Genomic DNA, 15811 nt, shown 5'->3' on the forward strand with positions numbered 1-15811 from the left:
TAACAATCTCAATACAATTTTATTATCACACTCAACTTACAATACTCGTCAAAATTACCACATATCCCTCACATCAATGTCCATTTCTGTAACATCGACGAGAGTTCAACCATATTGCTCTTTTTGACGATGTCTCAACCGGTCGAATAACATAGAGGCATTAAACTCTAATATTATATGGATTTTAACTCCAAACCTATCTTTAGAAACTAAATCTAACAGATATCCCCCTAATCAAGATTCATGAGCTATATGTCTATAACAACACAAGTCCAAAATATTTAAGCAAAAAGATCAAGGAAACACCGACAAAGATTTACAAAGCAAACTTTATACAACAATAGAGTAACAAATATACATATGTTTAGATTAAAATTACAAAAAAAAACCCAAAAAATAGAGAATACATAGAGATAATAGAAGAAGAATCACAAATATCCCAGTTTGTCAACTCCGATTGATAAACAATTTGACTCAGGATCATCAAAATGAAAGCTTCATTGTTGTTTTCAAGCTCTCTCTACTTAAAAATGGTTGTGATGGTGTTAGGACTAAAAAAATACCAAACCCATACCTAAAAGAATCTGATTTTCCCACTATTTATTGAATTCCAAGGTCGCAGGTAGGGGTGGCAAAACGGGCCGTGGCCCGCCGGGCCGGCCCGTGCACCCGCCAAAAAAAGGCGGGTTGGGTTGAGATTTTAGGCCCACCGCTCGCCAAATCCCGCCCCGCCAAAACCCGCCGCCCTTCATACCCGCCCTGCCAAAGCCCGCCACCCGCCAAAGTCCGCCCCTCCTCCAAAACTCACTCTTTTTTTAGTTAATTCTAGTAATTGCAATTTTTTATGGTTTTTTTTATACATTTATTTATAAATATATGTAATATTTTTTAAGTAAATTTGTTAAAAAGTTGTTTTTATAAAAAATTGTTTTAAAAAATAAGTAAAAAGTTTAATTAAAAGGTAAAAAAGGCCTATTAATCTATTAAAAAAATATAAATAAAAATAGGCGGGTAAGCCCGCCAACCCGCCATCTTGGCGGGGCGGGCATGACTTTTATGCCCATTTTACTTGGCGGGCATGTCCGCCCCACTCGTTTTTTAGCGGGCATAAGGCAGGGCGGGTGACGGGCGGGGCGGGCGACCCGTTTTGACACCCCTAGTCGCAGGGCATGCTTCAATCCCTCAGAGAGCACTTCATGCGGTCTGTGTTGTCAAGAAAATATCAGCACTAGTGTTTTTGCCATAACTTGAGAACCATAACTCTGATTTGCGCCCGGTTCGAAGTGTTGGAAAGCTTATTCAATTTCCTATCTAACAATGACTAAATATCAAACAAATTGAAGATTTTCTCTTATATTATTTGAGCCTTATTTGTGATGAATTGCTCAAAATTTTGCGTTTGAAGTGGTGTCTTCGACACTTTATTGCTCATGCTCCAAATAAGCATCAATACCTACAAAATGAATAGAAAACTATCGACGGTAGATAAATGAATCGAAAACTCGAAGAATACATAATATATACAAATATAACGAAAACATACGCATTCACGCACAAGTTGAGGAAAAAGAGACGATAAGTACCGTAAAATTATATACAAGAATAACTATACTTTGATACTTATCAAACTCTCCCCAACTTAAACTTGTTTGTCCTCAAACAAAAATTAATAACTCAAAGAATCAAAAGTAATAAACAAAAGAATCGTGAATCAACAAGTTTTTTAAAACAAAAGACAAATGTACAAAAACACACATAAAGGTAAATACTTGTTTATCTCTTTTTCAACCTCATAGCATTAACCAAATAAGTAGAAACCATTTATCTCCCCAACTTGAATTCAACTAACATCAAAGTGTGAATACTCCCTACTTTCTAATGCAAGGGAAAAATTAAAACCAAAAATCAAGGTTGAGGGTTTAAGAAAACACATAATCAACGTTCCATACAAAAACGAGAACCAAACACTCATAGACAAGTATTTAGAAAAAACAACTTGGACATTAACAAAAGGCTTAAAAGGGATACAAATGATCACACACTCACAAGGTGAATTAACTATTTGACCAAGGTAGTTGTGCTCAAAATGAAATAAAAATTGCCTTGATCCTTTTCACGTATTCATACAATCAACACAAATAAAAGATTAAGCATAATAAAATCTAGTTAAAACAAGAATCGTGGCTTCCACCATATGTGAACAATGGAAAGCTTCCTCACATTTATGGGTAAAAAGGGAACTAAAGTGATTCAATTAAAATGCAAGTAATGCACAATGAATGAATGGCATGATAATTATACAAATGATAAGTTTCATAAACATGTTATGCTATAGAAAGAAATAAACGAGTATCCGACGTGTACCAACTTTGAAAACTATCATTACCATACATCCACAACATCAATGTCCATTTCTGCAACACCGACGAAAGTTCAACCATATTGCTCTTTCAACGATGTCTCAACTGGTCGAACAACACAAAGGCATTAAACTTCGATATTATGTGGATGTTAACCCCAAACCTATCTATAGAATTTAAATTTACAGATATCCCCCTAATCAAGATTTATGAGCTATATGTCTATAACAATACAAATCCAAAACATTTAAGCAAAAAGATCAAGGAAACACCGACAAAGATTTGTAAAGCAAACTTTATACAATAATAGAGTAACAAATATACATTATTTAGACTAAACTTACAAAAAAAACGCAACAAATATAGAATATATAGAGAAAAGAGAAGAAGAATCACAAATCTCCTGATTTGTCAACTCCGATCGATGAGCAATCAGACTCCGAATCATAAAAATGAAAGCTTCATTGTTGTTTTCAAGTTCTCTCTACTAAAAAATGGTTGTGATGGTGTTAGGACTCAAAAATACCCAACACATACCTAAAAAATATGATATTTTCCTATTTATTGAATTCCAAAGTTTCAAGGCGTGCTTCGCGCCCTCAGAAGGCGCTTCGCGATGTCGGTGCTATCATAAAAAAATCAGCACTAGTGTTTAACCATAACTTGAGAACTGTAACTCCGATTTGCGCCCGGTTCGAAGAATTGGAAAGCTTATTCAATTTCCTATCTAATAATTACTAAATATCAACAAAATTGATGATTTCCTCTTCTTTGATTTGAGCCTTATTCATTTATGAATTGCTCAAAATTGCGCGTTTGAAGCAGTGTCTTCGACACTTTATTGCTCATGCTCCAAATACACATCAATACCTACAAAATAAATAGAAAACTATCAAATGATACATAAATGAATCAAAAATTTGAAGAATACGTAATATGTACAAATATAACAAAGTTGTTATAATTAATGCTAAAGCCCTGTAACTAACCCAGGTGAGTCAGCACGGTTAGGTTAGCTATAAATACTTAGTCTTAAACTGAATTGTAACAAACTTTTGAATGCAAGCATTTAAAATTCAGTTATATAGAGATTTCTCTCTCTCTCTCTCTCTCTCTCTCTCTCTCTCTCTCTCTCTGTATTTTGGTTGAGTGAAAAAGTCAAATTTTAATGAGAAATAAATTGTTGGTCATTTTGAGCGTACCCCTAAAGTCTCGTTATTCTTATTTATTTAATAAAATCATTGATTGGGTGTTGCAAATGACAAGTGCTAGTTGTAGAGTGCCAATTGTCATCATAGTTGGAATGTAATATCTATCATATGATGTATTTGCACTCTTATCTAATTTTTTTTACTTAAGATAATAACAATAATTTTATTAAATTAACTTTGTTGTGAATTCAATGCCAATAACAAAGTATAAAGCAAGGGAAGAATAAAGAACAAGGAAGAATAAGAACACAAGAATTGGTTATAACTGCTATTCTTTTACTTTCTCTTAGAAAACAAGATTACAAGTTTACAAGAATAACAAATAACCTCTCTCACCCTAAATTAGGATTTACAGCATGCAATGATGAGAGACGAGTATGCTATTTAAAATAAAACCTAACATACTAACTAATGAGCTTTTTCCACAAGGCCCATTACACAAGCTAACTTAATAAAGAAGCTAACTTAACAAATTAGAGTTTAAAAACTAAAACCTAATTTAACATGCTAACAACCCTAGCATCTTTGACACCAGCATTTGAACAACCTTCGACTTCATACTTAATCCTGTCGAACCAAGAAGCTACCCTTCGACCATACTAGAGTTCGATCCAATATCTCACAAATATCCACCTTGGATCTAACTCTACAACATCAAGGGAACAAACTAGCTTTCTTCATGCAGCTTTATCAGCCGCATACAGTGGAAAAACTTGCAACTCGACAATGACTTGGTGATCATATGAGCAGCATTGTGATCCGTCAAAACCTTCAGCACTTGGACTTCTCCACGCTCGATTACTCCTATGACGAAATGCAACCTCACATCAATGTTCTTAGTTCGTTCATGATATGCTGAGTTCTTCGACAGGTGTATTGCACTTTGACTATCACATTTAACAATGATACCTTGAACTTGAAGTTTCAGCTCATTTGCAAAACCTTCAAGCCAAAATGCTTCTTTCACAGCTTCAGCTAGGGCAATATACCCCACTTCAGTGGTTGATAGAGCAACAACCTTCTGAAGTGTTGCTTTCCAACTAATTGATGTTCCAAACATAGTGAAAACATATCCAGAAATAGATTTTATAGAATCCATACAACCTGCATAATTAGAGTCGACATATCCTTCGATTATGGATTTACTATCTTCCCCCAAGGCTCCACCATAAATTAGGACCCTATTCAGAGACCCATTTATGTACCTCAAAATCCACTTCAGTGCTTGCCAGTAAGCCTTTCCAGGATTCGCCATGTACCTGCTTACAAGACTTACTGCATATGCTATGTCGGGTCTAGTACAGACCATAGCATACATCAAAGAACCAACTATATTAGCATATGGGATGCTATTCATATAGCCTCTTTCGAAATCAGTACTAGGACACTGATACTCAGCTTGAATTGAGGGTTTGTCGGAGTCACAACTGGCTTCTGTAACGCCCGTATTTAATTAAATATTTTAATTTAAGTATTATTGAATACGTTTCGATTAATTCTTAGTTATGTCAAATATGTGGGTTACGTCGTTAAGTTGATAGTCGGGTAAAATTAGTCGAGAAATTAATATTAGAATTTATATTGTATTTTTATTAGATTAATTTTATGAGAATTATTACTAATGGGCCTATATGAAAGTTGATAGTAGTAATAAGGGGTGTGTGAGATTTAAGCCCAATAGAATATTAGTAATAGTTATATTTTTTTAAATAAAAACAAAATGTAAGTAGTGACCTGGGAAAAGTAGCACTTTTTGAAAAACAAAGAGAAGTGCATTTACGTAGCAGTAGAGAGAAGAAATTAAATTGGGAACAAGGGTTACCGACAGTGTCAAATTGCAGTCTAAAGGTTGCGTTTTTTTATCGAATTGTTCGAGCCCTCTTCAATCCAAAGGTAAGGGGTGGGGTTCGACTAATATAATCGATTGTAGGATAATTTTTACGTGGAGTTTAGGGTTGTATAATTATACTGTCAATCCTGTGTTTTTGTGATGAAATTGCAGTGATTTTGTGAATTAATTTGGTGTATCAATTAACTTGTGTTGAAAACATGTTGTTCTATTAGTGATATTGTTGATTTGTGTGTTTTCCTGTGTGAAAATTTATTGAGGAATTGGAGTAGTTTTTGGAAATTTAATATTTTGGGTGTTGTTTGGAACTTATTTGTTGGATAGTAGTTTTGTTGAAAAATTAACTAAGTATAAACATGTCCTTAGTAGAATAAGAAAAGAAAAGAAAAAAAAAAATACATGTGCAAGGTATTATTTTGGCCACTTTTTAGATATAGGCAAGGTATTATTTTCTTAGCATATTGATCCTTTGGTGTAACTAGCAGTACAAGCATCCATACACATACTAGTACATATGAGATTAGATATTTTAGGAGTAAAATATTAATTGATTAATTGGAATTATAGTAAGGATACAAGGCATGTGAATTTGCAAGTGTTGTCTATAAACCAGTGGCAGAGGGAAACTAACAGAGCAGAAGAAGAAAAACTAGTTACAGGATAAATATAGTAGTCTGTAGCAGGAATGGGTTCAGCATAGCAGAATAATTTTTAATGAGTAAAAAAAAATCAAGTATATCAGTAGAATAATTTTATAAGAAGTTTAGTTAATTAGCAGTGATGGTATAATGCTGGAAACAGTATCGGTTTAGCCGAAATAACTGAAATTAGACTGTTAGCCAAAATTAAACGGTAAAAAATTAGTGTCCGGAATTCAACAAATATTTACGGGGTAACTAAGTTTATTTAGTAGATAATTATAGTGGTGTCATTTTTATGAAAATAAGTGAAATATGCTGATTAACAATACCGGTTGGCCGAATTAAGCGGTATATTTAGTTGTTCGGAACTGGAAAAAATTTACTGGGCTGTTCGTATATACGAGTAGATAATTGTTGCTGGTTATTTTTTTGATTTTTCATGCCGAATGATTGAGTTGCAGGTACCGTCGAAATAAGTTGGTTTTGATCCAAATTGAACAGTTTTTGAGTTGTAGGCTTAAATGGGCAAAGTTGAAAGTTGAAGTCGATTTCGTTGTTAGAAGTTGTATTGTTGTTGAAGTTGTTGTGTGTGTGCCATTCATGTTAAGTTGCATACATTGCATTTCTAAGTTGGAGCTATGCTCATCACGTTGGCCTGGATTGGCACAAGTTGAAAGTTGAAGGCTTATGCCTTGTTGAATGCCTCGATAACCTGGCACGATTTTAAGTTGGGAGTTTTACTCCGATGGATCCACATGCATGTGCATAGTCGAGTCTCATTTCGAGTTGCATTATAAAGTTGTTGCTATCAATTATGTTATTTTGTTGATTGTTATGTTGTGGATTGTTGGAACGGTGAATATTGTATGATTCTCTATCTAATATATTAATATTAATTATCATACTCTCGCTTATATTTTTCGATATCTCACCCTTTCTATTTTTTTCCCCGTTGCCTTTATATTGGTAACGTGTAGGTAACGAGGAGTAAAGAATTTAGTAGCTTTGGCGTCGTCGCTCTGATATGTAGCACTCGGGGGGGGGGGGGGGGGGGGGGGGGGGGGGGGGGGGGGGGGGGGGGGGGGGGGGGGAAACAAACGCTTGTTTTGATTTTTATGTCATTTCCTTCAGTTGAACTAAAAGTTGTTGTTTTGATAAGTTGTTGGTGATTTTCAGTTGTTTAAAAGATTCTATATTTATTTTGTTGAGAATCCGCTGTAGTTATTTTATTAAAAGATGAATCATTGGAGACTAATGTGTTTTAAAGTATTTCTACTTATTATGTGCTATGTAGCCATTGCAATTAAGTTGTTTTACCGTTGTTTTTATGTCATGATGATGTAATGCCTCAATTTTTAAGTTTGATTTTTTTGGCACTCTGATTTATATAAACGTTGGGTAGATTTGGGGTGTTATATCTTCGAATTTGACATACCAAATTTTTCGAGAATCTTTCGTAGATATGCCTCTTTAGATAAGCATAACTTCGACTTCCTTTTATCTCTTCGAATGTCAATTCCAAGAACCCTGGAAGCAACTCCCAGATCCTTCATATCGAACTCCTTATTGAGTTCAGCCTTCACCCTCTTTACATCTTCGACATTGTTGCTTGCTATGAGAATATCATCCACATAAAGCAACAAAATAACAAATGAATTACCAGGTCGAAATCTGAAGTAAACACAGTGGTCGAACTGGCTTCTAACGAAAATTATGCGTGCCATGAACTTGTCGAATCTCCTATTCCATTATCGAGGAGATTGTTTCCGCCCATATAAAGATCTCTTTAACTTGCACACATAATCTTCCTTCCCTTTTTCGACATACCCTTCAGGTTGCCTCATTAGGATGGTTTCATCTAGATCACCATACAAGAACGCAGTCTTCACATCCATCTATTCCAGCTCAAGATCGAACTGTGCCCCCATGGCAAGCAACATTTGAATGGACCTATGCTTCACAACAGGAGAAAACACATCATTGAAGTCAACATCTTCTTTCTGAGTGAAACCCCTTGCAACTAATCTTGACTTGTATCTTTTCGATGTCATTCCTTCGATTCCTTCCTTAACTTTGAAAATCCATTTAGAGCTGACTAACCTTGCTCCAGCAGGTTTCTTGATCAGTTCCCAGGTGTGATTATCATGAAGAGATTTCATCTCATCATACATGGCCTTCAGTCATCCAGTCTTCTATTGACTCCTCATAACTTCCTTATAGTCTCTAGGTTCTTCTTCTAGAACCTCACTTGCAAAGATTAAGGTATAAGCTATAAGATCTGCATACCCAAGTCTTTGAGGTGGCTTGATAACTCTTCTCGACCTATCTCTTGACAATAGGTAGTCATTGATAGTTTCTCAATTTCCTCAGCATCTTCTGCTTCTTCTTCGACTTCATCAGGGATATGTAATTCAGCATCAACATGCTTCACCTCAACAGGAATCTCTACCTGTTCTAGCTCTTCGTCATATGTTTCTGTATTTCGACCAACATCATCATCAGTTTTCTTGAAAGCCATCTCAGCTTCATTGAAAACTACATCTCGACTTGTGATACACCTCCCGTGACCTGGCTCTAGGCACCATAACCTATAAGCTTTAACTCCTTCAGGGTATCCCATGAACATGCATTTCAGAGCTCTAGGTTCGACCTTGTCTTGCCTAATGTGAGCATAGGCTATGCAGCCAAATACTCTCAGTTTGTTGAGATCCGGTGGATGTCATGTCCAAACTTCTTCAGGTGTCTTCATATCTAACGCTGTCGAAGGACATCTATTTATCAGATATGTTGTTGTCGAAACAGCCTCAGCCCAAAACACCTTCTTTAATCCAGCACTAGTCAACATGCATCTGACTCTCTCCAATATAGTTTGATTAAACCTTTCATCTAAACCATTTTACTATGGAGTACCTGCAGTAGTTCTGTGCCTTGCAATACCAGAGGCAGTCGAAAAATTGTCGAACGCCTCATTGCAAAATTCAAGTCCATTATCGGTTCTCAACATCTTGACTTTCCTGTCAATCTGATTTTCGACCAGAGTCTTCCAACTTTTGAAATTCTCAAAAGTTTCATCCTTAGTCTTCTGGATGAATACCCATAACTTCCTGGAATGATCATCAACTATGGATAGAAAATACGTTGCTCCTGAATGTGATGGACACCTTGCATGCCCCCAAAGATCAATATGGATGTAATCAAGGGAACCATGTGTTCTTTATTTTCCTTTGTTGAACTTCACTCTACACGATTTTCCAAGTACACAGGGTTCACAAAACTTCAGCTTTTCGACTTTGTCTCCACCAAGCAGATTTTGTTTCCCTAATTCGACCAGACCCATTTCACTGACATGGCCTAATCTCATGTGCCAGATTTCTATTTTCGACAAAGGTTTCATGGATGCAACATTTGTCAAACCACTTATTGTAACGCCCCAGACTACTTTGAGGATTATCAAATGACCCCACAAACCAACATGAGTCTTTTCAGCATGCTTTGACCTCACTCACACGCTTTCCGGGAAACTTCCCTGAAGGTCACCCATCCCAGAATTGCTCCAAGTCAAGCACGCTTAACTATGGAGTTCTTATGGAACGGGCTACCGAAAAGAATATGTATCTTATTGGTATAGGCAGTACCCATCAATCCATATAAGCTTTCCTTCAACCATGCAGTCTCATACTTGCACGGCCTCAGGATCCCTCTCATTCCGATGTGGCGCCCACTCCTTGCCAAATTTGGCCTCGAGTGTTACATGCGGTGCAACCACCCCTCGCCTTCTTCGGCCTCAGGTGTTACACTTACAACTTCAGCCTCAAGGATATACAAGCCTTGTTTCTTCACGCCTCTTCATGACTCTTAGGATAATTTTCTCTCCTTGAAGAATATTTCCTTTCTTGTCGAAATCACCAAGAGAAAGCAGATTTCTCTTCAAATCAGGAACATACCTGACTTTAGTCAAAAACCTTATTGACTCATCATGAAGCTTGAATCTTAAAGACCCATCACCTACAATCTTGCAAGCTTTGTTGTTTCCCAACAATACTGATCCACCATCTTGATCACATAATTCCTCGAACAAGTCTTTGTTTGGAGTCATGTGCCAAGTGCAACTTGAATCCATAATTCACTCCTTCCTAGAGTCATTGCTCGAAACCATAAGGACATCAGATGATTCAAAATCATCTTGAACAATGGCTGCATTGCCATTATCCTTACCTCCATGATCTTTTAAGCGTTCAGGGCACACCTTTCTTGTGTGACCCTCCTTCTTACAATGATAGCATCGAATACCAGATGCTTCGCCACTATAAGACTTCTGTTAACTTTTGTCTTTCTTCTTGTCGAACTTACCATCCTTTCCCAAGAATTTTCCTTTAACGGCCAAACCTTCACCAACAGTCGAAGGTTTATGCTTCTTTCGTTCGTTCAAGTTTTTAGAATACAGGGTTGATTGAACTTATTCAAAGGTCAGGGACTCCCTTTCATACAAGAGAGTTTCTTTGAAGTGATCATGTGATCGAGGCAAAGCGCACAATCTTCATCATCGATCTTCACATCAATATTTTCAAGATCAAGAATCAGCTTGTTGAACATATCCAACTGCTCAGCTAACACTTTGTCTTCAATTATCTTGAATGAATATAAATCTTGCTTCAGGTAGAGTCGATTTACCAGTGATTTGGTCATGTACAAACTTTCAAGTTTCATCATAGCCCTGATGTCGTCGTCTCCTTTGATACCTGTCTGAGAACCTTATCACCAAGGCTCAACAAAATTGTGTTGTGTGCTTTCTCGATCATAGTCGTCTTCTCCGCTGCTGTTAATGTAGGATTCATGGTCGTTTCTCCCTTCAATGCTTCCAAGCAACCCTGCTGAACCAGTAGGACTTTCATCTTCAAGCGCCACAGACCGAAATCATTCACTCCGGTAAATTTTTCATTCTCATACTTTGTTGAAGGCGTCTTCTCCACGCTCACTGCACCAATTTGTTGTGAATTCAATGTCAATAACAAAGTATAAAGCAAGGGAAGAATAAAAAACAAGAAAGAAGAAGAACTCAAAAATTGGTTATAACTGCTATTCTTTTACTTTCTCTTAGAAAACAAGATTACAAGAATAACAAATAACATCTCTCACCCTAAATGAGGATTTGCAGCATGCAATGATGAGAGACTAGTATGCTATTTATAATAAAACCTAACATACCAACTAATGGACTTTTTTCACAAGGCCAACTACACAAGCTAGCTTAATAAACAAGCTAACTTAACAAATTAGGATTTAAACACTAAAACCTAATTTAACATGCTAACAACTCTAGCATCTTCGACACCGGCATGTGAACAGCCTTCGACTTTATGCTTAATCCTGTCGAACCAAGATGCTACTCTTCGACCATAATAGAGTTCGATCCAATATCTCACAGACTTTATTAATTATTGATTGATTTTCACTGAAGTTGATTTTATTTTTTTACAAAGGTAAATTAAAAAAAAAAGACTTTAAAATAATACACATAATATTAATTAGAATATATGACTGAAAAAATTAATACTATACTAAAAATAGCAATTATTTTAAATAATTTAATTTTATAAATAAACAATTTTACGCGATATTTTAAAATTATTTGTTTAATGTATGTTATGCAAACACAAATATTTCATCTCTTGTTTAACAACCCAAACCAATTTTTAGAATTTTATCTTTTTTATATTATATTTTATTTTAACAATGTTATATTATTTTACTATTTCATTTTTGACAAGTCAAAGGAATAACCTTTTTTGTTAGAAAGCTAAAAGTGAATTTAAACTTTATAATTAATATATGTCACCAAACACACAAAAATACAAATTTAGAGAAGAGGAATTTCCACCAAGGTTTACCAATCGTTACGTGAGTGGGGGTAGAAGAAAGTGGGGGTAGGTGGATTATGTTGCTGGTTGCCAAACCAAGCACACTGAAAAGGACACCATTATATTTATATGATTGGAACATAGTTAAATAAATTATAAAATTTCACCATAGCTTGGAGCATGTGGAAAGTCGTATAGTAGTAACCAAACCAAAATGAAGTGTAGTTTTTATTAGGTAATACTATTGAATAGTCAATGAAAGTTAATTAAATTGGTAAAGAATTTATTCCAATAAAAATATGAAAATCGAGCAGAAAATGGGACAACGTGATGGAACATGGAATTGGCAATTGTATCGGCACCGAAATATGTTTTATGAAGAGGGTGTGTGTCAGTTCTAATTGTCAGCACTTTCAGTTGCAGATTTGGATTTTTTTACTGTACTGCCACAAAAATGAAACAAATATACCATAATGCCACAAAGTGAAAATAAATGACCAATATGCCACAGTTGTAGTTCAGGTCCGGCCACCCCTTGAACGGACGGATGAAGGAACTTTTTTCGTAGTTTGGGTCCGGCCAGGGGTGGGCCGGACGCTAACTGGACCCTTTTTTTTTTAATTTTATTTTTGTTTTAATTGATTTAAATGATTATTAAAAGCTATAATTGATTTTTTATTTTAATTAAAGATTAAAAAACAATAAAATTAAATAAAAAACATTAAAATATAAATTAAAAAATTTATTTGCCAATATTTATAAAAAACATTAAAATATAATAAATAACATTAAATATGAATAAAAAAATATTATAATATAATTAAAATTAATTTATAATAAAAGGTTCAAAAAAACATTAAAATACATTTAAAAAAAAATACATTTGCCAATATTTATTTTAATTGAATTTAAAAATTTATTAATCATGAAAATGGTTTTTTTATTAAAAATAATGATTAAAATATAATAAAATTATGAGTAAGTCACGGGTTGGACGAACATGTGTTGGTTCGGCCAATAGATGGACGAACATTTGTGGGTTCGGCCAATAGATGGACGAACATGTGTGGGTTCGGCCAATAGATGGACGAGGGCATATATTTTATTATTATTTTTTTGCCTATAAATAAGACTGTACAACCACATTTCCAATCACATCAGTTACAATTGAAGGTATAGTGTTACTATTGGAGATGTCTTCTGAACCCCTTCCAACGTTTCCACCTATGAAGAGAGATGCAACATTATTTTTTTCAGCAACAAAGCCTCCGTTGAAGATCAAACTATGGAACACTCAAACTTTCGAGCATCTATAGAGGCACTTGATCGGATGGTTAGACGGAAACATTCTTGAGGGTGAAAAGATAAGGAAAATTGAAAGGCAGGTCACAGAGAAAGACCCAAATGGAGTAGTAACTCGTTCTTGGAGAGCCGTGAAAAATGACGTTGGTGTCCTTATGATGATGCTAGGACCACACGATATTGTGTTGATGGTTGTAATCTCTTAGAATATGTTTTATTTGTTTCCTGTGATGTCGTTTTAAGTGTTTCATGTGTGGTTGTTTTATTTGTGGCGGTCTTTATTTCGATGTCATTGAATGTTGTATTAGTAATGTGAAATGTTGTTTTAGTTATGTTCAATGTGAAATGTTGTTTTAGTCATTGATGGTTGCAAACTCAATTAAAAAAACATTATATTACATTCATAAAGCTAGTTTTAGTAAACATTAAATAAAGCTAGTTGAAGTAAACATTAAGGAGGCCTATTGGACGGGCCTGATACATTTGGACATTTACTTCGGATATGGCCTACTTCACGGCATATCCCACACATTCTCTTTTCCTTTTCCACGTCGTCCATTTCGGTTCGAATCCGAGTACTGTTAGGGCGGCCTCTTTTTTTCCTACGCATAGTTTCGTCATGACAAAGAGTAGGCCCTCTATATTGAGGCCAATTGTCTTGATGTGGGAGGATCTGGAAGCTTTGTTGGTAGACTTTAAAAACATGCTGTATCTTGAACACGTCGGGTATGTGAATGGTGTAGTCTTGGCGTATACTTTCACATGCTGCAATCACATGTGAGCAAGGCAAATGGAACGCTTGAAATTTTCCACAATCACATGTTCGCTTTCGCAGATCAACACCGTAAGTACCAGTTGGACGACCATCGTTGCGGTTTATTCTTTCGGCCACCATAAAATAGAACCTCTCCCGGTCAAACTGGTAAACATTATGACTGCTTGCTTTGTTGACTTCTTCAGTCATCCCCTTGATACACTTGTCTGTAAAAGTTTGGCCTGATGTCAACCTCTTTGTCCATTCATGTCCGCGTTGACCAAATAATGCTCCCATCCGAAAATATGTGGCCGAAAACAAAGACGCTATTGGAAGATTTCTGGTAGCCTTTAGCACAGAGTTCATTGCTTCTGCAAGGTTAGTCGTCATGTGTCCCCATCGTTGCCCTCTATCAAACGCCCTTGCCCACTTCTCCCTGGGGATATTTTCAATCCACTCCATAGCATCTCTATTTGTCTGACGAATTTCGGTTCTATAGTAATTGTACGTTGACTCCGTCAATGCATATCCTGTTACAAATAATAAACATGTCAAGAAACCGACAAAGTGAATTTGAAAAATTTACTTCATAAAGATCAACCAGACTATTACCCATGTTGACGAGTTTTTTACGTAGTTCTTTGTCTCTAATCGCACGCATAAAATTTTGCGCGATATGCCTTATGCAATAGACATGTGATGACGGAGGATTTTGCCATCCATTTGCAGGATCATCATAGGCACTTTTAATCGATGGATGTCTGTCTGATATTAGGCATAGATTGGGTTGGGGTGTCACATGGATTCTTAGATTACGAAGGAAAAAACTCCAAGCATCCTTGGTTTCACCCTCGACAATAGCGAAAGCAATTGGAAAAATGTTACCATTCCCATCCTGCGCCACAGCCATCAACAATGTCCCTTTGTACCTTCCATACAACCATGTTCCGTCGACTTGAACAATTGGCTTGCAATAGGCAAAACCATGGATGCAAGGTTGAAAAGCCCAAAATAGACGATGGAATATCATCTTATCACCCAACTGACTTCCTTCGTTTGAAAATGCAGGTAAAGTTTCCAAGTCTATCATCATTCCAGGCAGATATGTTTTCATTACCAATAACCATCGTGGAAGGTCATTGTAAGATGTCTCCCAGTTTCCATACAAGGATTCTATGGCCTTTACCTTTGCAATCCACGCTTTCCTGTAAGATATATTATAACCATACTTTCCTGTTATATGAGAAATTATGAGCTTTACCTTAATTGAGGGGTCGGTGTTAACCAAATCTCTGATGCAGTGAGAGACAATATCTGATGTAAGTTGTCTATGATCTTGCGACATTGAAGTGGTTGTGCAGACATGTGGTCCACTCAACTTACCTATCATCCACTTAGAATTCTTCTTGCGAACTGATGCTCTACATTTGAATTTGCAAGTTGGATTTTTGCATTTGATGACATATCTCTTCGTATCAGATTTGTATACCCAATAATCAAGATTATTGGTGATATGCCAATGTTGCATAGCAGCAACGCACTCCTCCTTGTCTTCAAACTCCATTGTAATGCACTGAACAAATAATGTTTCTCTGAGCCATTGAAATGAATCTATATTTGTTCTCTGAACAAATAAATTTTCTATGTGTTTGAATGTGTGTTTGAATGTGTGTTGCTATACATTTATCAGTCAAAGTGGTATTAATACTGTGCCAACCAAAAATGGACACGTAGGGAATCCGTCCAGGCAAAGGACGAATCATGTTTCAGTCCAACCAGGGGTTGGCCGAACCACAAGGGAGTCCGTCCAGGGGTTGGCCGAACCCAAACAAGGAT

The 15811-nt window shown here is 36.0% G+C and overlaps 1 protein-coding gene across 1 annotated transcript; it reads right to left on the bottom strand.

Annotated features, from left to right (window-relative positions):
• Nucleotides 1-13672: 13672 nt before the first annotated feature.
• LOC131597020 (uncharacterized) lies at nucleotides 13673-15539 on the bottom strand. The gene is made up of 2 exons (XM_058869741.1): nucleotides 14588-15539; nucleotides 13673-14505 (listed from the first exon to the last, which is right to left on the bottom strand). Exons 1-2 carry the CDS (start codon nucleotides 15537-15539, stop codon nucleotides 13673-13675), a joined length of 1785 nt encoding a protein of 594 aa, XP_058725724.1.
• Between the last annotated feature and the right edge of the window lie 272 nt (nucleotides 15540-15811).

This window comes from Vicia villosa, linkage group LG4 (assembly GCF_029867415.1).
Source record: "Vicia villosa cultivar HV-30 ecotype Madison, WI linkage group LG4, Vvil1.0, whole genome shotgun sequence".
NCBI lineage: Eukaryota > Viridiplantae > Streptophyta > Magnoliopsida > Fabales > Fabaceae > Vicia > Vicia villosa.